This window comes from Trachurus trachurus (genome assembly GCF_905171665.1).
Source record: "Trachurus trachurus genome assembly, chromosome: 19".
Lineage (NCBI taxonomy): Eukaryota > Metazoa > Chordata > Actinopteri > Carangiformes > Carangidae > Trachurus > Trachurus trachurus.
In genome coordinates, this window is record NC_139913.1 from 8,359,806 (window position 1) to 8,385,394 (window position 25,589).

General features: G+C 45.3%; 1 protein-coding gene across 2 annotated transcripts in view; it reads right to left on the reverse strand.

Annotated features, from left to right (window-relative positions):
- Positions 1–39: 39 nt before the first annotated feature.
- Positions 40–25,589, reverse strand: part of LOC311002324 (C-terminal-binding protein 2) — a 94,509-nt gene continuing 68,959 nt past the window's right edge. For both annotated transcript variants that reach the window (XM_083993661.1, XM_083993660.1), the window contains exons 3-10: positions 18,317–18,471; positions 14,023–14,167; positions 11,840–12,046; positions 7,340–7,554; positions 5,810–5,940; positions 2,771–2,898; positions 2,132–2,249; positions 40–651 (exon numbers count right to left, since the gene is read on the reverse strand). In XM_083993661.1, coding sequence (XP_083849787.1) covers positions 471–651; positions 2,132–2,249; positions 2,771–2,898; positions 5,810–5,940; positions 7,340–7,554; positions 11,840–12,046; positions 14,023–14,167; positions 18,317–18,471 — 1,280 coding nt within the window. In that variant the 3' untranslated portion in view covers positions 40–470. The remainder of the gene's footprint in view (positions 652–2,131; positions 2,250–2,770; positions 2,899–5,809; positions 5,941–7,339; positions 7,555–11,839; positions 12,047–14,022; positions 14,168–18,316; positions 18,472–25,589) is intronic.

Below are 25,589 nucleotides of genomic sequence, written 5' to 3' on the forward strand. Positions count from 1 at the left end.
CAAAGTTTTTTCTCTTGTTCTCCCGATGGTGTATTGAGATGTGGGCCTACGTTTCCCATGAGCTCTGAGGTGTAAGGGGAGGGGGTATGGGGTCGGGGTGTCGGGGGACGGGACAGAGTCTCATCAGGTTATCCCGGAGCGCTAAAAACACTGGACTCTGTGTCCACAATCATAGGCATGTCCCGAAGAAAAAACAAAACGAAAAAAAAAAGCCATCATCATCAAAGAGTAAAGTCGGTACTGAACCCAAAGAGACAGAGAGTAAAAACTTAAACGTTAAAAGTACAAATTCCTCGGAACACTTCTTTGTTCCCGGTTTGCTGACTGGTTTTTAAACAGGCAGCCGCTTTGTGTTGTTTCACTGTCTCTTGGTCCCAGTTGGTCGTTTTGCTTTGTGATTGGTTGTTTTTTTCTGAGAGTCGACAGGTCGGATGAGATGTTGTTTGCCGTTTGGATCCCTTCTGCTGCTGCTATTGCTCGGTGAGGTGCTCTCTGGTCTCGCCGTGTTTGGAGGGCTGGTTGGGCGACGGGGCCTGGGAGGGGTGTGTGCCAGAGGGCAGGGTGTGGGCGATGGGCACCCCGCCTGGGACCATACCCTCTAACGCCCCTGGGATGCCGCCCGGAGCCACTCCAACCACACCTGGCGGGTATCTGGGGAAGGGGAGAGAGAGGTCAGAGGTTAGTTGCTGCGGACAGAGCGATTCCCAGAGCCACAGACTCTGGGTGACATTTCCCAACACCGTGAAACTGGATTCTCCAAACATCTAGTGACACTTCTGGCTCTTTTCCACCACAGGAACTTTAGAAAAACTTGATCACAGCTGCTGCTCTTAAGGTTGCACTTTGCAGTAGCTTTTAGAAATATTGGAATTTTTAATCATTTTGCTTAAAAGGGATAGTTCAACATTTCGGCAAATTCGCCTATTGCCATAATCTCTATAGTCATAGTTGTAGGTTCATTACCTTTTATTATCAGTGCATGTTGTTTTGAGACGCGGTGAACGGTACTGGTCCCCTGTCCCTAAAAACTAATCAAATCCAACAACTCAAAAATGCTGTCGTGGACAAGTTGTGACCTGCACATTCACCACGCTATGAAATAATAATGTAACATTATGAGACAGAGTTGTTTTCGAGGCAAATACATAATGAACTTAATCCTATAACTATAGGGATTATTGCAATAGGCGAATTTGCCAAACTGTTGAACTATCCCTTTAAAATTCATCAGTTTTTCTATCAACTACTTGTTTCAACACCATAAAATAGTATCTCAAGCAAAGATTTTGGCAGGAAAAGAGCCGTTTATATTAGAATATTCTGACCAAAAAACTAAAAGGGAGCAAAACGAACAAACAAAAAAATAAATCACACCAGATCAACCACCAGTGAGGAAGAAAAGGACGATACAGTTTCATCCAGGATAACTCGCCCAGGAAGCCGTGAGAGGGGAAAACCGTAAAGCATGACTCCATCCACCAAAGTGCATGTGAATGGCTTCAGGTCATGTTTACTGGGTGGGGACATTCAAAAAAACCACATTCGCTTCCATCCATCTCTACTCTGTGTTCAGTCAAACAGGTGAGTGCTGGGAGGAGGAGGGGGGATTATAGAGGGTGACACACATCAGGTGAGCTTCAAAGGGGGAGAGGGAGGTAAGAGGTCTGATCCAGGACCTCCAGAGAGGGGAGGCTGTCGGCCCCGGATTGGTCGTATTTACCTGCTCCTTATCTAGGCATTAATTTTGTCTTGGGGGATGCCGGTTGTTACAGCCGGAAGGTTCACTTGGCTGCATGAAAGAAGCACATGGAGGGGGGACATGCTGAGATCAGGAAGGGCCCAGAGTGGGACATGGTGGACAGAGAGTTACCTTTCTACCACTACAGAGGGCAGTTAGTGAGGGGAGGGAGGAGGGGGGGGCAGGGCACTAGGATCTATGGAAGAGTGGTGACTTCAAGGATTCAAAGACATTATTAGAAAACATCAACGATCAAAGACAAAATGCGACATTTTTGAGATTTCTTCAACATAAAAGGCAGGAAAAATTATAGTTTAACATTAATAGTTAATGACAATTGGAAAATTATAAAATAAAGCATAAAACTTCCTATCTGCAGTTTTCACTACCTACCTATAGGCGGCGCCGTTGAGCTCAGGGTGAACACCTGGTTGATCCATAACCGCCCACGGTGCCGTGGTGACAAAGAACTCCTTGTTGACGCAGTTTCTTAGGCTGTCTGGGATGCGGCCTGTCATGAGATGTACACACACACACACACACACACACACACACACACACACACACACACACACGCACACACACAAGGCAGTGAAGCTCAGCGGCATTAAATCACACACTGTAAAAGGCCACGACTTTGTTACAGGAGACGAGCGAGCAGACGCTGCTCAAGTGTTAATGAGTTCAGACTGACAAACATATCAGGCTTGGATATGCAAATGCAAATTAAGATCATTTAACAATGTGGCTGTTTTTTTTTTTGTGCGAGGCCGGCCCCCGGGCTCGGCTGCGCTCTGTGTCGGGAAGCTAACGATGACATCTATTAAGATGTCCAGATTTGATAAAGGCTGCTGAGGGCCTATTGAAGTGGAAATGTGACATCTGGGAAAAGAAAGCTGAGCAACAGGTCACAGGGCGGGCTGAGGCTTTAGAGTGGAGGGGGGGTGGGGTGGGGGTTGAGAGAATCATGACAACGAATCTGTGGTGGTGGAGGATAAGAAGAGAGGGACTCTCCGTGTGAGTGTTACGTACCGGTGATGGCTCTCCGGATCTCGGTGGCCGCCGCCTCCCTCATCTCCAGAGAGGCCTGCTCGCTGTACCAGGCTGTGTGAGGTGTGCAGATCAGGTTGGGGGCGTCTTTCAGTGGGCCCTGAGCAAAACTACAACGACACACAGAGAGATAAACAGTGGGGAGGTCAGGTCACATCTGAGATGCTCACAACGACACTGGATCTGTGAACCCTGTCACACCTGCTGCAAGGCCAGAAGCTGCTGCATTAAAATACTGCTGAGGGTATTTCTTCTTTTTTTTCCCTCTGTGAGAGTATAAATATTATAAAACCCAGGAGAATATATCACCTACAGTTTTTTCCTCCTGTTTCTTTAAAACTCCCATATTCTCATATCCTCCTCTTCTTTAAAGGGATAGTTCAACATTTTGGCAAATTCGTCTATTGCCATAATTTCTATAGTCATAGCAGTAGGTTCATTTACTTTTAATTATCGGTGCATGTTGTTCTGAGATCCGCAGGGCAGAGACGTGAGCTGCTCAGCGAACACAATGGAGGTGAATGGTACAGGTCCTCTGTCCCTCAAAACACAATCCCACAACTCCAAAACGCTCTTGAAATAATCATGTATAATTATGTAACATTACGACACATGAAGCAAATACTTGGAACTACGTGCGTTTTTGAAATCACTCCGCCCAGCAGCTGTGTCTGGAAAGTCTGGCTGCATTTGCCTCGAAAATGACTCTGTCTTGTAATTTTTTTCATAGTGTGATTAATGTGCAGGTCACAACTTCTCCATGAGAGCGTTTTGGAGTTGTTGGATTGTGTATTTGATTAGTTTTGAGGGACAGGGGACCTGTACCGTTCACCTCCATTGTGTTAACTCAGCAGCTTGCATCTCTGCTGTGAGGATCTCAAAACAACATGCACCAATAATTAAAGTTAATGAACCTACCCCTGTGACTAAAGGGATTATGGCCATAGGGGAATTTGCCAAAATGCTGAACTATCCCTTTAAAAACCAACTCAGACAAACCCTCCCTCCCTTCCTCCCCCTTCTTTTCCTTCTCTACCGTTTGCAACACCCTGCCTGGTTGTGTGTTGTGTGTTATGTGTGTGTAATGCCCCAGCAGTGCCTTAAATCAGCGTTGTGTGGCATGGGGAGGGCTGCAGTTACGAAACACACACACACGCATACACACACACACACACACACACTCCCCCTGTTGACATATTGGGTCAGTGGAGCATGAGGCCGGGCTGAGTTTTCAGTCTTCTGGAGCAGCCAGTCAGCCGAGCAGCCGGCCAGAAACCAACAGCAGCCTCCGAGCTCTCCCGGCCGCCCCTGATGCGTGAACAACACATCAGCACCGGTTACCCTCGGAGACGGAGGAACACGGTTCTCAGAGAGGTGGAAAACTGGGAGGCGTGTCAGGCTGTTTGTCCTCCGGTGAGAGCAGGACAGCAGAGAGAAACAGAGCTGGATGCATCTGTTTCAACTTATTTTTTGTAATTTTACATTATTTTGTAAAAATAAATTAAATTATCAAAACATAATTTTTCCCATATTATACAGCTGAAATATTTGAGTTTTTTTTTAAAGGATTATTTTCTAACTCCTTAAATAATGCATTACCCAGAATCCAGTTTCATGATTAAATGACTACAAAATTCATAATAAATCAATATTTTCTATTAATATTCATTTTCAGTCCATTGCTTTAGGTTGTTATGGGCTAAAAGTTGAACACAAATGTAATATTCACTGAAGTGTGAAGAAGATGTGCAGAGATTCTTCTTTTCTTAAAAGTTTGAACAAACTGTGCAAAGTATTATAGAGGAGGTCTGATGTGTGTGTGCTGATTTGTCGACAAGATTTCCCCCTGAACTGTCTCCCACAAAGTTTCTCTTATTTTATTTTTTTTACCATTTTGAAAACGGTTGTGATTGAGGAGAGTCTGGGCTTTGACGCGTAAAGAAGAAGAAGAGATACGCTCGGTGCACTCAACCATCCATCCGCAGCTCTGACTGTATTTGGTTTCCTGAGACGTGGGAAGAAAGCGAGCTCTCTCCACTGCCTGAATCCCATTACCTGCAGGGCCCTGAAGGAGCCTTTTAGAAAAGCGCGAGGCATCTTTAACTCGTCATGTGTCTGCGATTGTTTCTGGCTGATTGTCTAACTGTCTCTTCAGCTGTTTAAAATTCTCACCTTCATGTCCGATTTGTCACTTTCTTTTTCTTCCTTCCTGCACACCCAGCGACAGATGTGCTCATAAGTTTACATGCTCTGGCAGATTTTGTAAAATGAGTACCATTCTTTGAGGAAGACATGAGCGATCAGGCAAAACACATTTATCTTATTTCTAATGGGATTCAAATTAAACTATGAGACATACCAAAATAACACAATCTTTAAAAAAAAATTGATCGTCAGAGATTCTGACCAACAAATTTTTGTTGGTCTACTTGACCGTAGCTTGGTATCAACAGAACCTCTCAATTTCCACTTTTATGGGAGTTTGAACACTGCTGATCAGCAGTGGATATCTTTTTATATCATTTTCCTGTTTTATACAGTTGAACAACCTTCTCCTTCAGCTCTTTTGACAGTTCTTCTACTTTCCCCATTGCTCAGAATCCTTCAAAGGATGAAGTGTGCAGCTGTTTGTCAAAAGCCAAGAATCTCACTGATTTTTTATACACAAACACTAATAACAAGTGGACAGTTACCTTTAGCAGCCATTTAAACCTGTCTGTGTCAACTTGTGTGTATATTGTTAGGCCAAAACTTTTCATCAGGGCCATTTGGGTGATTGTACTTATGATTTAAAAAGAGCAAACACAATTGTGATAATAAATGGCTTTGCCCAACCACTAACTCTGAATAAAATCATTTATTTTTGCACGATCAATTATATTTTCTGAAATATGGCCAATATTCCACAAGTTCTGCCTGGTATGTAAACCTATGAGCACAACTGTATTTGTCTCTCTTAGTGATTCTTCACCTGTCTGCCTTTCAGATTTTAGTTTTTCCTGTGTGTGTGTCTACACTTACGTGAAGGGCTCCGTCTCGTGGACGTCCAGGGCGGCTCCACGTATCCTGCCCTCCTTCAGCGCCTGGGCCAAGGCCTTCTCGTCCACCAGACCTCCCCGCGCGGTGTTGACCAGGAACGCACCCTGACGCATCTGTGGCGCAGAAACACAAAGACGTCAGCACGGAGGAGCCGAGATATGCAGCCGTTTATTTACAGATGAAAGATGGGATGCACACGTTTTTTTTTTTTGTGTATGTGTGTGTGCGTCTGTCGGGCTGAAAGTCAAATTAATCTGTTTGATCTAAAGCGAAACATCAATCAGGATTGAATATCTGCAATTTAGGGTCTTAGTGCATATTACACAGGAGCCGAAATTGAGATGACACCTGAAAGATGTGGATGACAGGCAGCACCTGGGAGAAAATACTGTCAGATGTGGGATAGAGAACAGTCTTTATCCAAACGCAAGAGATGAAATGAAGGATGAGGGATGAGCTGAAAGATGAGGCAGTGCCACCACCCCTTGCTGCTTGTGGTGGAGGGGGGAAGAGGCACAACAAAAAGTGTAAGAGGGAGGAAGGAGAAAAAAAATCAAATGAATATGCTCAGAAGAAAGTAATCCCTTAATCTTGACAAAAGCTAAAATCCAGGGGCATGAAAAGCCTTTACGCTGGCAGGCAGTCTTTTATTAGGCCTTGGTGGTTTTGACACACACAGAAACACACAAACATGCACACACACGTTTCCACTTTAGAAGCCGAGAGCGACTGCCAAGATTTTTTTGGTGAGAAAAGAGAGGAAAGTGTTCTTTCATTGCAGCACTTAAGAGGCAGCTGAGAATCTTAAGCTTTGGAAGAGGGAGAAGAAAAAAAAAAGACAGAGTTAACTAGGTTAGGCTATCACCCCACACCCACTTCTCCTCACACGCTGGAAAACTCACAAACTTCAGAGGAAGAAGAAGGGCGCACGGGAGACAAGGCAGGGAAAAAAATAGAAGTTAGAAGAAGGAGAAGCAGTGGGGAGACGTGGACGGGAGGAGACGCGTCCTCGGCCTGTGCAGTTCCTCAGCGTCCCTGCAGGTGTCACCCAAGGCAGCGCCTCCGAGTGCTGCTATTGACTCAGAGAACAGCACTTTCCCCTCACTGTGCTCTCAGCCCCCCGCTGTGCAGCCTAGTCGATATATTTGCTGTAGCCGTGGGCTGGCGCTAATTGCATTTGACAGAGCAAAGGAATGAATTTGTGTCCAGCTTTGGTGGAGCTTAAGATAAAGAGCAGGAAATGTGCAGGCAGGAAAGGCTGCTGCTGCTTCCTCTCCTTTTTTTCCCTCTCTCTCTCTCTCGCTCCCTCTCTTTTTCTACCGACTATAATGCTCTTTAGGACAGCCTCCAGGCTGACAGAGTAATAATACACCAGCAGCTCTGCTTGTCTACCTGCTAGATAGCACTGCATTAAGCCCAGGTCAGGTCACAGCTGTTCAATGGGATGTTCAGCTCTGCCTGGATGACACGTCTGCATGTGTGAGTGTGTGTATATGTGTGTACTGGTGTTACCTGTTTGATGGTGAAGTCGTTGATGAGGTGGTGGTTGTGTTCGTTCAGGTTGCAGTGCAGGGAGACGCAGTCGCTCTGGTAGAGCAGGTCCTGCAGGGTGTAGACGCGCTGGACGCCCAGCGAGCGCTCCAGGCCGTCCTGCAGGTACGGGTCGTAGAAGATGACGTTGAAGCCGAACACCTTGGCTCGCACCGCCACCGCCTGGCCCGAACGACCTGCACACACACACACACACAGGACCACACAAATAAACATATTACTGTACGTTTCTATTTCAGATACTACAGCAGGTGTTTTGGCGGCAACTGATGTCACAGATTGCATGAACTAATGAGACAAGTTAAATGACCAACTGTCAAGTCAACATGGATAGACTTAGGCCTGCACAATCAATCGCAATGTTATCGAAATTGCATGCAAGTGTTGTTGCTACAGAGACGCTTCGGGCAACAAATCATATTCTCAAGACATAAAGGAATGTGTTTGTTCTGTACAAAAATCCCACCCCAAAAAGGATCACATCACTGGTTTGATATTTTTCTGTGAAAATGAAAAGCAAAAAAGGTTGTTCCATGCATATCATGCATCCCTAGACCAGTGTGTGTATTTTCAAAAAGTTCAATCGAGACAAAAATGTGTTTGAGCTGCAGTCTACGGATTGAAGATCCCGATTGGTTGCGTGTTTCTGAGGCAATATGTCTGTAGCTATGGAAGCTGGGACTGGACTCAGATCAGCGCCAAGTTGCAAACCATTCTCTAAGAATCCCTGATCTAGTCCAGAGATGTAAAATGTCATGATAATGCAAACAAAAATATCAGCTACAATATTTCTTTCCACAAGAAACAGGAAAAGAAAAGAACTGTTAACATATGATAATGATCACCTAACTTTCCTGCCGGCTGATCAATTACAAAAGAGCAAAATGAAGAACTTTAAGACATTTATCCCTAACAAGCCCGCGCAGGAAGAGAACAATGTGAGGCTGAGAGACTCGGTCTCTCACGGCCATTTGTTGTGTAGGCAGAGTATCCACTCTGCTGCTGCTCCTGCAGCCGCTGCTGAGAGAGAGTTATGGAGAGTTGGATGTCGTCGCTGGTGAAAAGGATCGATAAGGTCCTTTACACTCTCAAGGTCCTCTCTTTGTGATGGAGCATTTTGTCTTGCTCTTAGGCTCCGCAGCCAAGGAGGATCACTATCTCTCTCTCTCTTTTTCCTCCTTTAATCTCAGCCAATAAGAGACGGCAGCATAAAGACTCAGTCACAACAGCCTTGTAACACTAGAGCAACCGCTCAGACGAGTCCTTTTCTAGCCGGTGATGAATTATAGCTGCACTTTACGATCATTTTCATTAGCGGCTCATCTATCCATTACAGTAAGAAAAAAAGAAAATCTTTTTTTTCTTCTTTTTTTCGAGTGTTTCCACTCTTCCTCAGCCGGCCGTCTGCTTCAGTTACAGCAGCCGCAGCAGGGGAACGACTATTTCCAGTCAGTTTGAAACCCACCAGGTTGTCTTGCAGCTGCAGTACAATCTGATTTACTGAGGCTGCTGGAGGTGGGGTGGAGTGGGCGGTGGGGAGATGTCGAAATTGGCATCTCAGCTTCTTCTCGAACAATTTTCTGCCTGCGCGATTGTCGGCAAATTGGTGCAAAGTGGTGGGTTTAGAGAGACACTGTACCTCTTTGATTTTTCAAAATAAAATCAGTTTACACTTTCTGACATCTAAAAATATCCCAATTTCCTTATTCTATTTCACTCATAGACACCATTAGGAAACTATTAGTGTATTTGTATGGATTTTTCCTTCAACGTGGCCATATCTGCAACTGTTTGTCTCTTTTCTGTATTTCTAAGCCTCCATCCCTCTCTTCCCACACCAATCAATGCCACTAACAGTGAGTGTATATTGTAACCGGGAGGTTTGATCCCCGAGATCTCCCTCCCCAGATTTTTTGCTTTGTGTTGAGCACAAAGACTCAACTGCATCCAACTGGGTGGGGTTGTAATGGTGATCGCTGAGGGCCAACAACACGGGGAAAAGAATAAATATGATTATGAATATTTTGGAATGCTTTTGTCAAAGAGCTCATTGACGGCAGGCTGCCAAGAAAATGACACGGTAAAGGTCTTTTGTGGTCGTGCATTACTCCAGATCAGATTTAAAAAAAATAATGTATCTGTTTGTTGCTTAACTTATGATCCAACCACGAGAGCTGAATGACGTGGGTTTCACTTAATGTCATGATGTTATTAAAGGGCACTTTCTGTCAGTGATATACATCAAAATATGGCATAACACTGTAAACAAATCCAATGTACTTTATGTAACAACAACTGGTACCACAATTATCTGATCATCTTCATGTAACGTCTCAACTGTTTTAGCATCATATTACCATCTGTGTTGTGTCCAATGTGTCTTTTTTCTCTTTTCTTTTGTTGTCACTCTTGTATTAACTTCAACAGCAAATCTATTCTGATCACTAATTTAAAGGGATAGTTCACCCAAAATTCAAATTTCACTCATTATCTACTCACCGTCATGTCGACTAAGGGTTGGGAGAAGTTTCGCGGGTGTCAGTTCAAATCGCGCGAGATTTGCACTGACACAGGCAAAGCAGTGAACTGAGACACTGGGAGCTTCCGCTACAAACAAGCTTAAAATATAGACTTATTTAATTTTTTTCAGAACAATTTCTCATGTTCGGGCTTCAATACAAGAGGGACATTACAGACGAGCAGTATGGAGGTATTTTGATGTTTTTTGGTGTGTCTTTTTGGACGAAGGGTGAGTAGATGAGTGAAATTTGAATTTTGGGTGAACTATCCCTTTAATGCTTTTCACAATATTATATTCATATCTGTTAGATAACATAACATTTGTTATTATGCCTTCTACATAACATGGCCAGAACTTAGACAATCCAATTTATTCCAATTATTTATTTATTTTAGCCAGTTGGGGGCAGCAGAAACAAGCTACAGAAACAGAACTACCAATATTATTCACTCTCCTGCTCACCAGCTAGGCAGGTTGTGTACAGTGTTATTTTGTTTTTTAGTTTCCCTGTTAAACAGCTGCCTGCTGAATCACTAAATGATGCTAATGAGCAGTACAAGAGAAAAGCGACAGCGCTAACACTGACCTAAGAAATGCAGAATCTGGGTGATAATTATCTGTGGTTTCATCACCTGAACGAGCTCCTTTCATGTCGTCTTAGTCATCTAATACAATATTGATTGTCGGAGCTTTAACAGGTTTTCATCATGAGAGGGAATCATCCTTTAAAATGACACATAACCAGGAGAGAAGAGGCCACTCCTCCTGGTGAAATGAATCAATCTGACACTCTGCTATCAATCTGTTACTAATAAATGAAATGTTATAAGATGACATTGCTGTCACCTTGTAAATAATCCCAATTGGATGATGCGCTGAACACCGTCTCTATGGTAGTAGATGTCTCATGTTGGCATGACTGCTACCTCGAGTGCTGTTGTGTTTATTGTTGCCCCAGAGCAAGAGTTTGTTTTTGTTTTTTTCCCTCCTCATTTTTCAGTCTATGTGTTTGAAGCCTGGCTGTGTGTGCACAGTCCCACAAACAAACACCAGGAGGCCTTTGCTCTCCCCTACCTCCTGCTTACAATGGACATTGTTTTGGAGACGGCTTGAGCCAGAAAGACCTGGAGAGGAGGCTGGAGGTGGGAGGATTGGGTGAGAGACAGAGAGGGAGGGAGGGAGATTGGTGCAGGGCATTTCCTCTGCCAGGACCTGCTGCTGGGGCGCAGTAAGTCTAGGCAGCTGCCTGGGACCTGTGGTGGGAGGAGGAGGTTTATGTGTGTGTGTGTGTGTGTGTGTGTGTGTGTGTGTGTGTGTGTGTGTGTGTGTGTGTGTGTGTGTGTGTGTGTTGGGGGGAGTGTATGTGGACACAGAGATAAGGTGGCACTCTGGAAAGGTTTTTGAGAAGACAGAATATCTGTCAGCCCAGTGATGTTGAGACAGGGGCAGGATGACGCACAAACAACACACAATCAGCTGTGAAACAGGTGCAGAAGGGGAAACACACACACACACACACACACACACACACACACACACACATAAAGAGGCAGAATCCAGTCTACCATGAGGAGCGTGATTATAGCCGGGCAAGATGTCGAGGGAGCAAAGTGACAGAGTCGAAAACAGAGGAAGAGAGAAAAATGGAGATATAATGGTGAGCATTAGAGCGGTGGGATGAGAGAACAGTGTGGCGGAGAAAAGGAAGTCAGCCCGGAGGGAGGTGAAACAGACAACCTTGAGATAATCTGTGGGACGGGCAGAGAGGGAGAAAAATAACCTTATCAGGGCAGGAAAACAGAAGGCGCACTGAGCGGGAGAGGATATGAAAACACACGGGAGGAGGCAGCGGAGAGAGGGAGCAGGGAGAGGGGAAAAAAAAAGGTCACAGCAAGAGAAACGGTTAAAAATTGGTCCAAGTTCAAGTTTTCTTCACTCACCGAAGCCGATGAGGCCGAGGGTTTCGCCGCGGATGCGGGCGGCGCCGGACGCCACCTCGCGGATCTGCTCCACGCTCTGGACCCGCGTGCCCTCCCGGAGAGCCTGGTAGAGCCAGGTGTTTCGCCGGTAGAGGTTGAGGATGTGGCACAGGGTGGAGTCCGCCGTCTCCTCCACAGCTGCCGAGGGAATGTTACACACTGCGATTCCTGGAGGGAAAGAGTCACAAACACACACACACACCAGAGTTTAAAAAAAAAATGAATCCAACTCAGTGTGGTATCACTGTTCTGATGATCTTTGATAGTAATAGAATGATTAGTTACAGGTACTGGGCTGCTGACTGATAGATTGTCTGAACTGGAGGTTATTTCAGTAGGCACATACAGTAAGTGTCAAGTTATAGGCATTTATTCGCAGTAGGAATTCACAGTTTGCCTAGAATCACTAATTTAAAGAGAATTGTGTGAAGCAATAACAAGATATGATCAAATCACCATGATATGACTCAATGACACGTCAAGATAAGAGATATCTAATTATTGCAGAGCTCCATTCTGTCTAAACTGATGCGAACATGCATAATACGTATAGCAAGTTTCTGGCAGAATACTCATAATTTTATTGCCTGTGTAGAATTCAAACCCTCTGACCCTGTGGTATTACCTCGCCCGTCTCCCACCACACAAAGGTTTTCTTTTATTTCATCATTATTATTATTCTTTTCTTTCTTTTTTTTCTTACTCTAACACTTAAGCACTTCTGTCTGCCCTCTCTCTCCTCTAATGTCCTCATCCCACTCTGTATCTCAGACTAACAGCACAGCCGTCTCTGGACAGCAAAAAATAGCCCGAGCCTGCTCAATCAATGGCCCCTTTTCTTCTCCCCGAGAACAGCCGTCATATCAGCGCCGCCTTCTCCAGGCACGATAGCTTTTGACTCCTGCGTTGCGAGGCAGAGCGCCTTTGGTGAGTGGGTGGCAGTTAGACACAGTATCTCGTATTGGCAGGGAAATGGCAGCTTTGTCAACTGTAAGGGCTGTTTGAGCCACCAGCTCGCTGATATGAGCACGGTTAGAGGTTCAGAGAGAAGACCGAGCTCCCTCCTCTCTCCTCTCCCCTCTCTCTGAACATTCAGGCTCACAGCAGGATGTCCACCATTCATCTGACGCTTTAATTCAGGCCTTTGATCCGTTCTCAGAAACCATACAGTAAAGAAATGAGGAAACACTAAACATTTCAGCCAAACCACTGGCTACTCTCTGATCGTCTTCTGACCTCAAAAAAAAGAGAAAAAAAAATACTCAGCGCCCCCCTTCGGCCAATGACGGCAATTTTTCCACATGCTGTACCGTAGGCTACACGATTCACCCGAATTTGATTACCGCTGCTTAAGGTATCGTGCATCATAATTAACAGACAATCATACGATCTAAACAAGCAAATAGGCAGAGATCGGTCCACTCTTCTCCCCATGAAGTAATTAATCCAACATGGGATAACATGAGCATCAATTTTCTACTCACCGTCATGCCAACGAAGGGTTTGCTGAACTTTCTGAGTCGTCAAAACGCTTTTGGAGTTCCAGGGGGGGTCCGGCTGGCAGCGGATTTTCATATAATGGCGGTGGATAGAGTTCACTTTTGAATCTTCCATAACACACACTATGAAACATTCAAATACCTCCATACTGCTCGTCACTACTGACCCAAGTGTCTTGAAGCCGCGACATGAAAAAATTGTTCGGAAAAAAATAATTTGATCTCTGTTTTTAGCCTTGTTGTAGGAGCAGCTCCCAGTGGCTCCGTTTATGTGCATGAGATTTGCTGCGAGATGTTCGTTCGTCGTTGTAAACCATTGGATGTATGATGTAAACACGGAAGAACATCTCGCAGCAAATCTTGCGCACATCAACAGAGCTTGGGTCAGTACGGACGAGCAGTACGGAGGTATTTGGATGTTTTATAGTGTGTGTTTTGGACAATTCAAAAGTGAGCACAATAAGCCGCTATTATATGTCCCCTCTGGAACTCCAAAAGCATTTTGATGACTTTGCATGACTCCTTGGCATGACGGTGAGTAGAAAACTGGTGAATTATCCATTTCGGGTGAAGTATCCCTTTAAAATGTGATTATTTCTACTTAAAGCCGTTTCTGCTTTAGCATTTTACAGACAGGACTCGTACCCAGCTCTCCAGCGGCCTTGATGTCGATGTTGTCATAGCCGCTGCCGATGCGGATGATGATGCGCAGAGCTTTGAACTTTTCCAGGTCCTCTCTGGTCAGAGTGATGGTGTGGTACATCATGGCTCCCACCGCCTCATTGAGCACCTGCAGACACACACAAACACACACACATTACATTCATAGACTTTAGTGTGAGAACTGAATGAAAAGCAAGTATTTCTTCTTTTATTCGACATCAACAGTGTCTCATTCATTAATCCGTCTTTCGTGGACCACTTTGTCCATTCATTCATGCAGACTACATGGCTATTAGCCCATTTGTCTTCATAAGACCCCATGACAATCACAAGATCACATTCCTTCAAGACGAACCATGAAAATCACATGTCTGGCATGACTTTGGACACTTAAGAGAATGTTTAAGATTTCACAGCGAGGGGAAGTGCAGACATCACATGGCCTGCCACCAGAAGCACTGACACACTGTCCTTTTACAGACCTGAGCCCAGAGTGGAAACAAGTCATTATATTGTCTCGCGGGGGCCACGGTTCTGCACAGTCAACAATATTGCACTCAGACCCCGAGGGCGTTTATGGACAAAGGATCGGGACAATTGACTGTGCAGAGGTCAGGGCGGCAGCTGATGGCAAGATAAACCTTAGGATGTGACAGCGTGTGGTGGGTCAAACACACATTTAGAGAAACTCAATGATCTGTTGACCCATTAACATCTGGAATTAAAATGTATTTGGAGTGACAGATGAAAAAAAAAAATACACCAAACAAATTCATTGGTTAGCATGTTTTTGTGGTTGGAAACTGTATTTCTATTTTCCTCTGCTGTAACTCTACACTATTTCACTGTGAGATAGTGTGTTCTCTTCCTGCAGCATCTACTTCATCTCTATTTGTCCCTCATTGAGACCATATTTTCTTATGATAACGTTACATTTGTGAGTTATTCCCCACTTATTTAAAGGGTCTATGATCAAAGGGCGCCATACTTCTTGTAGTAAAGCCCCATAACAGTACAACACTGACTCAGCTTGGCTTGAGTTAGTGGGGATATATAATGGCAACCAAGAGAAAACAGAAATAGAGAGTATTTTCCCGAGCCTGGTCCACAAATATCGCCAGCACTAACACTGAAATGTGAAAAAGCACATCATTCTGATTAAAACTGAAGTCATATCCACATAAACCAACAGATTTAGACAGATATAGACATTGTCCACACTGCTTCATCCACCTTGAATCAAGTTATCCACAGGAAAAGGATTGCTACTGGTCACACTTTAGGAGTTACGCGCCACAGCTTACAGCAATTCATGGACGACCACATGGTGGTGCTGTTGGATCTGCAGCCGCACTAATTGAATCAATCAGTCATGACCTCACTTACCTCTAAATTTAAATTGGACTAAGATTCCCTGCTGGTAAACAACCCAAAACAATCCCTTCTCGATGTTAGATATATTCATACTCTGCTCATACAGTCACCTCAGAGTAAAAAAAGAGGTCTGAATTAGTCACCTCAGACGAGCCCTGACTGTGAAAAACCGCTCCTCTACCACTTGACATGGACAAGGTGACCCAGTCCGAACTGGATCTGAACTGTTTCCCTCCTCAGTATCAGCCACAGCTCCTGTCAGCAGCCTAAATAACAGCTCTGTATTCACCCCCAGCCAAACTGCATTAGCTTTCCTGTGATTAGCAGATTAGCTCTGAATTTCCATACTGCTTTTATTGGAGCCGAGTCCCGGCCAGGCCTTCCAGATACTAGTTCAAGGTTAAAATGCTCCTTACACACACACACACACACACACACACACACACACACACACACACACACACACATCCCACTAAAATGCACACACGCGCAATTTCCTCCCTCTGGGCTAAGCCTGAAGGCCTGGTGTTGTTTTTGCGCTGGTGAGGGAGTCTTTCAGAGAGAGCTGTGAAGCTACCGTTTTTTTTTTGTTTTTTTTTTGTACTTTATTTTAGAGGAAATCGACTCCGAATGCAGTTTATTTTAATGGAAACTCTGACCTAATCTATATCCCACTCTCCAGTGTAACCAAAGCCTTATTGCCTCCAACATCTATCATTTCTGATGATGTCTGGGCTTTTCTTCACATGGCAGCGACACCTCCCCTTTTGGCCTGGCCGAGCGTGAGAGAAAGAGAGGGAGACGGTATACTGTTGCAAAGGACTTTCGATTTGGTGGTCCGCGATCTGCGCAGTCTGTGTCTGTGTGTGTGTTTGACTCTGGCTTACCGAGGGGGGATTTTATGGCTATGAAATCATCCCACTCGTGAGCAGTGTGGATGTACAGGGGATGAGAGCGGGTTGTAACGCTGAGAGCGGATTCTTTCCACCTGGCAGAGGATGTGCTGCTCAAGATGTTGCTTTTTTAGCGAATTTAGCGTGTAGAAGGGGCGACGGGGGCCATGATTACAGCATTGAACAACACAGGGGAAGCATTAAACAACATCACATAATCACAAGGAGTGGGTTATAAAGGAGAAAGATTCGATCTTGTATTGATTACACCTTTCAAAGAAGTGAAGCAGAGAGTGAGTAAAATGGTGAAGACCATTAAAATGAATGAGTGAGGCTAACGTAATCATCACATCTCACACTTTAGTGGATATGGATTTGAAAGAGTTGTTTGAGATTTTGGGAACAAACCTTTAACTTTGTTACACGAGACGCTAATCAGAGGATGGCGCAGTTAATATGAAGCCAGCAGTCGTAACAGATGTGTCATCAATCTGCTCATTAAGTCTTGGCAAGAAAGTAAATAAACATATTTTATAAATGTTGAATAAAGTTCTTTATCTAGTGCGATAAGCCAAATATTTAATGAGGTGAAAATGCATCTACACATTAGATAACAGAGTAATAGCATAGTCTCTTACAAGGCAAAATGCCCAGTATCAAATTGGATATCTGTGTGGTTTGGGTTTTTTTAAGGTTGGACGAAACAAGCCATTTAATAATTGTTTTGACACTTTATGGGCCAAACAGCGGGCTGAACGATGGAAATACCAATAGATCGTTTGCTTACGTGATCAGTCATTAGTTGCAGCCCTTAAGCTCAAAACCACAATTGGATGAACAGAGTCGGGCAGTGAAAAGCGTGTCGGGCCAGCGTTGACACTCAGCCATGTGGGCTGTCGTCCAACTTTTGCAGCCACATGTGACCGCGAGGCTCGACGGCGCCCGTGAGAAAGACGACGAGGGATCATCGACCTTGGATGATGATGTTGGGAGCCCAGGTGCTGCGTGCAGGATTTGGTCTCGCTGAAGTGGTATTGTAACTCTGTCTCGATCAGTTTTCGCCCGTGTGTTTCATCATGCCCCCCCCCATCACTCGGGAAATAAGGGGCTTAGCGGGTGGAAGACCACACGTAACCTCTGGCTACTTTCATATTCCACACTTGACCAGCCTTTCCCATGAGTTCCTGTATTATCTGGTGTGGATGGAGGAGAGTGTGGCAGCTGGTGTCTTCCCCGACAACATCGCAACTGACTGAACTACTGGAGTCATCAGCAGTGCATCGCCGCTTCCAATGCCGCAGAAAAGAAGAGATTGGACATTTTCAATCTACACCGCCCCTCTGGGTATCTAGGCTGCAAGTTATTACTGTGAACTGCTGAATATGCTGGCGAGGTGAACATTACAATCATGTTTTCCCTGATAAGGCAGTGTTAAAACAAACAAAAAGCTACCCGCTCCCCCCTTTTCCTCCTCACCGCCCAAGGTCTTTGATTGAATTGATCTCTATGCAAATGCTTTGTTTTTAATATGTCCCATTTTCATAAAAACAGCGAGAAGAAAGATGTAGCGGCTCTCACTCCGTCTGCAGATGGAGAGATAGCACTTCAGTGATACCCATCTCTGTGGCCATATATTGTTTTGCAGCCACGGCGCTGCATAAAAAGCAATAAAGAGGCTCTACAAGCCAATGTAATTACACTGCATCCCCGCCATACAAGACTCTCTATTAGAACAATGGCACTGATATAGGCGCCACGCTCTGTGCCACAAAGTGACATTAAATCATAATGAAGTCACTATATTTTAACTGGCAAGTGCATATGGGGCCAATATAACGCGCTTCACATATCAGCCGCCGTGATGGGAATAGAAGGAGGCAGACGTGAGTGAGTGGCAGCCTCCCTGTCTCCATCAACTTTCTGCTGTTGATGTGGAGCAAAGTGACAGTGAAGTGCAGAGTGAGTGTGTGAGTGAGTGAGTGAGTGAGCTCGGGTGCTGCTTCTCCTACCTTCTCGTGTATCTCCTGTGTGGACTGGGCGTCGCAGAACGCAACAGTCGCCAAGTCTTTCAGGATGGGCATCTCCACGGTGCAGTCGCGCCCGTCCAGCAGCGCCACCAGGGGGCGCGGATGCATTGGCCCGTTCATGATTTGGGGCCGAATACCTGGAGAGAGACGGAAAAAGGAAAAGACAGATTATTTTAGATGCAAGAGAGCGTTTTTGAACAACAAAGGCGGTTATCACAGAAAGAGCTGTACACATGAGCCCAAAACTATTTTTCAGTGAACTGACCCTTTAAGGTTTTTCAGTAGGCTAATAGAGCTGCAACAATTAATCGATGAATCAAACAATAATAGATTATTCAATTAATCATCAACTATTTTGATAATCGAATAGTCGGTTTGAGTAGTTTTTAAAGAAAAAAAAAAGTCCAAATTCTCTAATTTCAGCTTCTTAAATGTGAATATTTCTGGTTTCTTTGTTCCTTTATGACAATATACTGAGTATCTCTTTGGTTTTTGACATTTGAAGACGTAATCTTGTGGTTTGGGAAACATTTTTCAACAACTATTCAATTAATCGTTGAAATAATCAACAGATTAATCAGTAAGTGACACTTTCCTGTCAGCTCGTCTGTTTTCTTGACAAAGAAAATATGATGATCAGCTGCTGTGTGTGTACACACGCCCTGATTAGGATATAGTAGGAAGCAGGGCTTCTCCAAACTAACAAGCGTTGCTCAATAAATCAATGCGCCTACTCAAGACTGGATTAGGCCACAGCCTCACTTACAGGAATCCTCTGTCTCACATCTCAGAGAGAAACCCTCACGTACACCAGAGTGGAAAAAACAAGTGTATAAGAATACACTACACTTGGTCTGCAGGTGTAAAACACACCACACATGCACTCCATCACACCACCATGAATATATTCCCCCGTGTGTGAGCACACAACTGCGCACCGACACATGCACTCTTTGGTTGTTCTCATTTCTCAGTTCAAAAGGAGAGGATCCTACATTTTCCTCCACGTGAATGGAACCAGCAGCTGTGGAACAGAAGAGGAAGAAGAAAAGAAAAGAGAAAAAGCTACACCTTTAGAAAGGCGTTTCAGTGCTGCCTGCCCGGCCTCAAAAGAGCCATGTATCATTGAAATGGAGAGCGTTAGAGAAAACTCTACGACGCCTGAAACAAAACACAGCCAACTCACATCTGCACTTCAGTGCACTTGACAAAGTACGTGTTGCAATTCTGCTTTTATTGTCTCCGCTCGACTCTTTCTCCTTCCCTCCCGCCACTTTCCTCACTTAACGCGGAGAGAGAGAAGCCGAGCTGACCTTCTCACACATCCCACTGAAGAAGACGTGTCACCTTGAGAAGACTGACAATTACCAGCTCTGCTTCATACAATGTTAACAAGTGAGGGGGCATCACTATTCATGCTGCTTCTTTCGCTGAGTGCAGCTCAGGATCCAGACCTTGTGGATGGACCGACCCACCGTTCCCCCCCCCCAGCTGAGTACCGGCGCCCTCATGGAGCGCAGGTCGTGATCTATGCAGCATGCAGCCTCTGGCCCTGGATCTGTACAAGCTGAACATCATACCAGACAACAAGATCCCCCTATGGATGCTGTCTGTGTGATTTCATGACATCACTTTCTTATCTACTGTTTTTCTGGTTTGTTGCAAAAGATCTGTATCTGGACGCCTAAGTGCGGCCTCGCTCTGTTTATGTGTGAGCAGGCGTGCAGGTATGTGTTGCAACTGTGTCCTTAAGAGCGCTCCCATAGATTACAATGACGTCAGACACACCGGGTTTGAGATAAGGAGCTGGATGGAGGGAAGGGGAGGGGGGAGGGCTCATTAGAGACATGCTCTGTGGGATTACAGCAGGAGAGGAGGCTGATTAGGGCAGATAAAGGTGAGATTAAGAGATGGGGAAAGTTGTATGTGTGTGTGTGTGTGTGTGTGTGTGTGTGTGTGGCCCGCTGCACAAACAGACACACACACAGCCAGAAAACAAACAGTTGGGGAGGGAGAGAAAGAGCGAGACAGAGAAGAGAGTGAAATTAAAATGTAAAACGAGCGTGCATAAAAACAGACTAAACACTGCCTGTTAGCCTGAAGAGCTCCCAGGAGACGTATCAGAGAGGAAGAAGAGGAGGAGGAGGAGGAGGAGGAGGATGAAAGGAGGGAGAGAGAGAGAGAGCAAATAAACGACAGGAGACACGCAGAGAAAGCCCAGCTGACAGAAAAGCGAGCAGTCCAGCAGTGCAGCCTCTCAGGGCAGGAGGGGGAGGGGGGGGGTGGGGGGGGGGGGGGGTGGGGGTGGGGGGGGGGGGGGGGGGATCGGAGTGGAGGTGTCGTCCCCCCGTGCCTTCCGCTTGTTGTCATGGTGATCACTTAACAGGCTTTGGCTGCCAGTTTTAATGCACTTTATTTTTGGCACCACTGGCATCTAAACGCGAGAGTTGAGGTCAGAGGCGCAAACAACCGTACACCCCCCTCTCTCCCCTCTCCCCCCACACACACACTCACACACACTCACGGTTGAAAAGGGGGCGGACGACGAGATGTTTTCTCTCCTGACAGACAGACAGACTGACAGACAGATTGACAGACAGACACCATCCTCCTCCTCCTCCTCCTCCTCCTCCACCACCAACCACCATGGCTGCCTCCATGCCTACTTATCACCTCCCCTGTTCGAGACAGATGACATGTTGGCGGTAACGGGGTGAGGCGTAGCAGCAACTTGGCCTGTCTGTGCCACATCTGCAACTGACAGCTCGTTGAATATTAATGGAGGCAGCTGGTAAAGACTGGGCAGCCACGGCACAGACCATTACAACAAACTGGTAAAAGGAAGGAGCTCACATACATACACACACACAGAAACACACACAGTTAGCGCTCGACTGCGTTCGGGGCCGTGCATGCAGCTAAAAAAGAACCACTCTGATTGTCCATTTATCAATAAATCGTCAATAAAACAATAATACGGCCTCTTTAATATGTGGATTATCTGTTTACTTCTGTTTTTCTTGAATATCTTTGAGTTGTGGCCTATTGATCAGTATCCAGCTCTGATTTATTGCAACAGGCTTTTCCCACATCTTATAGACTGAGCAATTAATCCATTCATAAGAAAAAGTAACAAAGTGATTAGTCCATAATATGCAAATGCATGGTAGCCCCAGCCACACTGCACACCAGCTTCATATGTGGATGTACATAGATTGACACAGTTAAAGGGACCTTCACTGAGGAAGCTGAGGCGACTGAACAAACGTTGTTCTGACTGATGTGTGAACAAACATCCACCGCACAGAGAGAAACATTAACATTCATTCAGAGTTGTGTGTCTAATATTCACTTTTCTTTGATCTCTTTTTTTGATCTATAAAAAAAAAAAAAAGTATCAGGTTTTTTGGACTCGTAGCTGCTAGGTGCTTTAATTTCTCCGTCCAGTTTCTTTCTACCCATCACTGTCTTTTCGCGCTGGGCAGGTGATGTACGGAGCTCAAACTCAATCACACACATGTGCGATAAAAACCAAAAGAATAATCTCAAAGATTCTGAAGCGCCCAGGGCTGCAGGGGTTGATTGAATCCAGTTCTACACGCTGCCCCCCCCCTCTCTCTCACATCACATCACATCACAGTCATTCAGTTCTGAGGTAAAATCAAAAATATTGATTAAGACATTGCGGTTTTGCAGCATGGCAAGGCCGCCGTCTTAGACAGAACGCGCCAGAGAATGTTACAGGTGTTTTCTGCAAGTCGAAGCAGTTACATGCGTAGCTACAGATTGGATGTGCAGGTGATGAGGAGGGGGGGGGGGGCTATAGATGAGGCGGTGAGGGGGGGAGAGGAGCGGCTGGCAGGCTGCGTCGAAACCCTCAGGCTGAAGTTAGACAGGGCTGAACTCTATGAATCATCCGCCGGCTTTTCTCTCTGTCTCTCTCTGACCTTTCAGTCTCTGACTCTCTCTTCCTCTGTTACATTTCACCACATCGTACTGCACTGTTGTATTTCCCCCCAGATCTCTCTCCCCGTACGATAGCATCTTCTGACAGCTCCTCCTCTCCGCCGATGCCGAGCTCTCTATCTATCTCTGTTTGCTCGCCGTGTATCGTCTTCTTCCCCTTCTCCCTTTATCTCCCTTTTTCACATGAAATTTCTCTGCCGTCATTCTGCTGTCTTTCTGTAATCACCCTCCTCCTCCTCCTCCTCCTCCTCCTCCTCTCTCTGCCATCCCTTCACTTCAACTGTCTTTTCCATCACTTTCTTTCCCTCCCTGTCGTTCAGTCTTTCCACAAGCTCGAGTGTGTATTTGTGTGTGTGTGTGTGTGTGTGTGTGACAGATTGATTCTCACTCTGCTGATTTTGATGGAGAGGAGATGATGTATTCGGGGAGTGGAAACAGGGAGGTGACAGGCAACACTCCCCCTGTGGTAAACAGACAGCATGTACATCAAACCGGCCTCAACCAGAACCAGCGGGTCGTCTTGTCAGCCGCTCGGTGCCACCACACCCGGTTCTGATAAGAGATGCATGCATGACACCCTTCACGGCACCTGTCCTATCTATGCAGATACTCAATGCGCATCAAGAATAACCTGTAGGAATGTGTATATAACATATCACTTCATGACATGTGCCAACTTAAAACATGAACATATAGTAATATAGTGAGATATCAGATTTGCATGTAAAGAAAAAAGGTACACATAAGTGTCAAGCAGGTTCTAACTACATGTTTGAATATGGTCATTTAGATGCAGGTATATGTATATGTAGACGCCTTAAAGACTCTTACGTTTTGACCAATTGTAGCCTTTTTTTTCTAGCCATTATTACCTTGAACATTACAGCTTTCCACCTTTTCATTTATTTATTTATTTACTGAACAGGGACAGTCCACATCAATCAACATGTCAGTTCTACCATCAATGTAAATGTGCCAGTTCGCCACACCTGCAGCCTGGAAGTAAAAAGAGTGAAACCTGAAAGGGAATCACTCCCAAACTATGTTGTCCTCCTGCAAATAAACTTTCCTTTTCTCCAGTCGTTATCATAAACTGTTCCAATTTTTTAGATTTGTAAAAACAATAATTTACTATCCTTGAGCTTCTCATTGTTTACCTTTTATATCATGGTTATAATCTCACTCATGTTTTCCCCAGAACAAAGCATAGACACCTACAAGTATAAAAAAAAGCAGATGTATTGTGTCGTACAGGACTGTAACTGCATGGAAGCGAGCCCTCGCATCCACTGCGACAAAAAAGCCCTCGCTCGGCTCTCTCTTGTTTTAACAGCTCATTCAGAGGCAACGCGCAGACATAAAAACAGGGCGTTCAGCAGGTCTGCCATGTTCTCCGCAGGCTTCCCGCGCTGCTGCCGCCTGGTTTCAAGCAGCTGCTGGCCGCCTGACTGCAGAACAGCCGGAGATTTCAAGATTTCAAACTGAGCCCACGAATGGAGCACGTATAGGAGAGGAGAGGACATAGGAACTGTATACAGGCATACGGTGCATCAAATGTCAACACATGTGCATATTGATGGAAGGGAGGGGAGGGGGGCATGTGTATGAGTGTTGGGGGTGGGAGGGGGGGTCATGTCAGAAACTGCAGGAGGCAGAGTGCTCTTAATTTCACTCCTCTGTCAATTAATCCCCCTCATTTCCTTTCCTCTGTGTTCCCGCTTCCTCTGCTTGCTGCTAAACTGTTGCCAGGTTTGTGTGTATGTGTATGCATGTGTGTGTGTGTGTTTGATGATTTGGGATGGGTACATTTTCACTCGTGGAGGCAGCTGCTGTCATGCGTTTACCTGCCAAAGGAATAAATGCATGTAACACATGTTCACACACATACACGCACCCCCTGCTGGGTCTTGTGTGTGTAATGATACACTCAGTCAGATCTGGGGCAGCAACAACTGATTTTCTCCATTGGTGATTAATCTATAAATTACTTTTTCTTTTCTTTTTTTCCCCTCCACCCCGCTCCTGATCAATTAATTGCACGGTTTTTAAAATGTCAAACACAGCGACAACAAATCTCTGCTCCCAGTAACTACAATCCTACTTTGACTTCCAGCTTCGTCCTTGTGATGAAACAAAAGCTCCACGTAATGATTTCTAAAGGAATTCTCTCTAAGTAGACCATGTCTGCCTTGAAATTGTTTTTTTTCCCTTGTAGAAATTGTCATCCATTACTGCTGAATATCATGTTACTAAGATCTTTTCAAGTCCCTGTAATAAAATAAAAAAAGGTGGTGAGCTCAGAGAGCAGTCTAAAAACAGATCTCGTCTCTCAATTAGAAGGCACAACAGTCATCAAAAATGAGAACTGGGTCAGAACGAAAATTATTTTGGAAATCTAGGTCTCAAGCGAAACCTTTTTTTTTTTTTTTTTTTTTTTTTTTTGGAGAGTGGGGGGAGTTTTGTTTTTTTCCATCTGTATTTTAATTCTAATCATTCCTGTAGACAAATACTTGTGGAACCTGAACTGGGCCCAGGCTGGAGGCTGCGGTTCCTGAGCCAGCAACACTTAGTCAGAGTCTGGCAGCCGGACGCAGCAGAGCGGCGCACCGGGAGATGAGGCCAGAGTTTCCATTATGTGGTGAAGGGAGCTGGGAGTCTCTTCCTACCACTGGCCTCTTGCTGCTGCTGCTGCTGCTGCTGCTGCTGCTGGTGTTATGTTGCCTCCAATGGTTTTGGGAAGAGGAACCAGAGGGGAACAGGGAGATGTAGGGTTTGTTGTAGTAGTAGTAGTAGTTGTAGGTGAGAACAGACAGAAGATAACAGCAGCAGAAGTCACTCAGGTGGTGATGGGAGACCAGACAAGCCCTTCACCGTGTACTATCATCATCTGCTGCCACCGGTTACCTAGCAACTCCAAGCTGCTGTTTGCAGGTGGCTCCTTCTTGACAACAAGGCTGCTGCTGCTGCTGCTGACCAACGGCAGCTACGGCCCTGTTCACTCACTGTGCCACCCTCAGAGGCAACCGTGCTGAAACTGAAACTTGACCCACATCCCCCTCAACCAGTCTGGTTTAGTCTAGTCTATAGATCTGTGGCCTGGATAGCTACCGAGTGCAGGCTTTGGTTCTGTTCGCCCCCCGTTCTGCTTTGATTCAGGTCTCTGGTTGGCAAAATGGCTGAATTACCCAAAGATATCAAACTGTTAGCGAAGAGGAAGCTACAAAACGTTCAGGTCGCAGGCTCCTCATAACAAATCGTCACCGAATGCCAATCCGAGCCGTTTGAAATG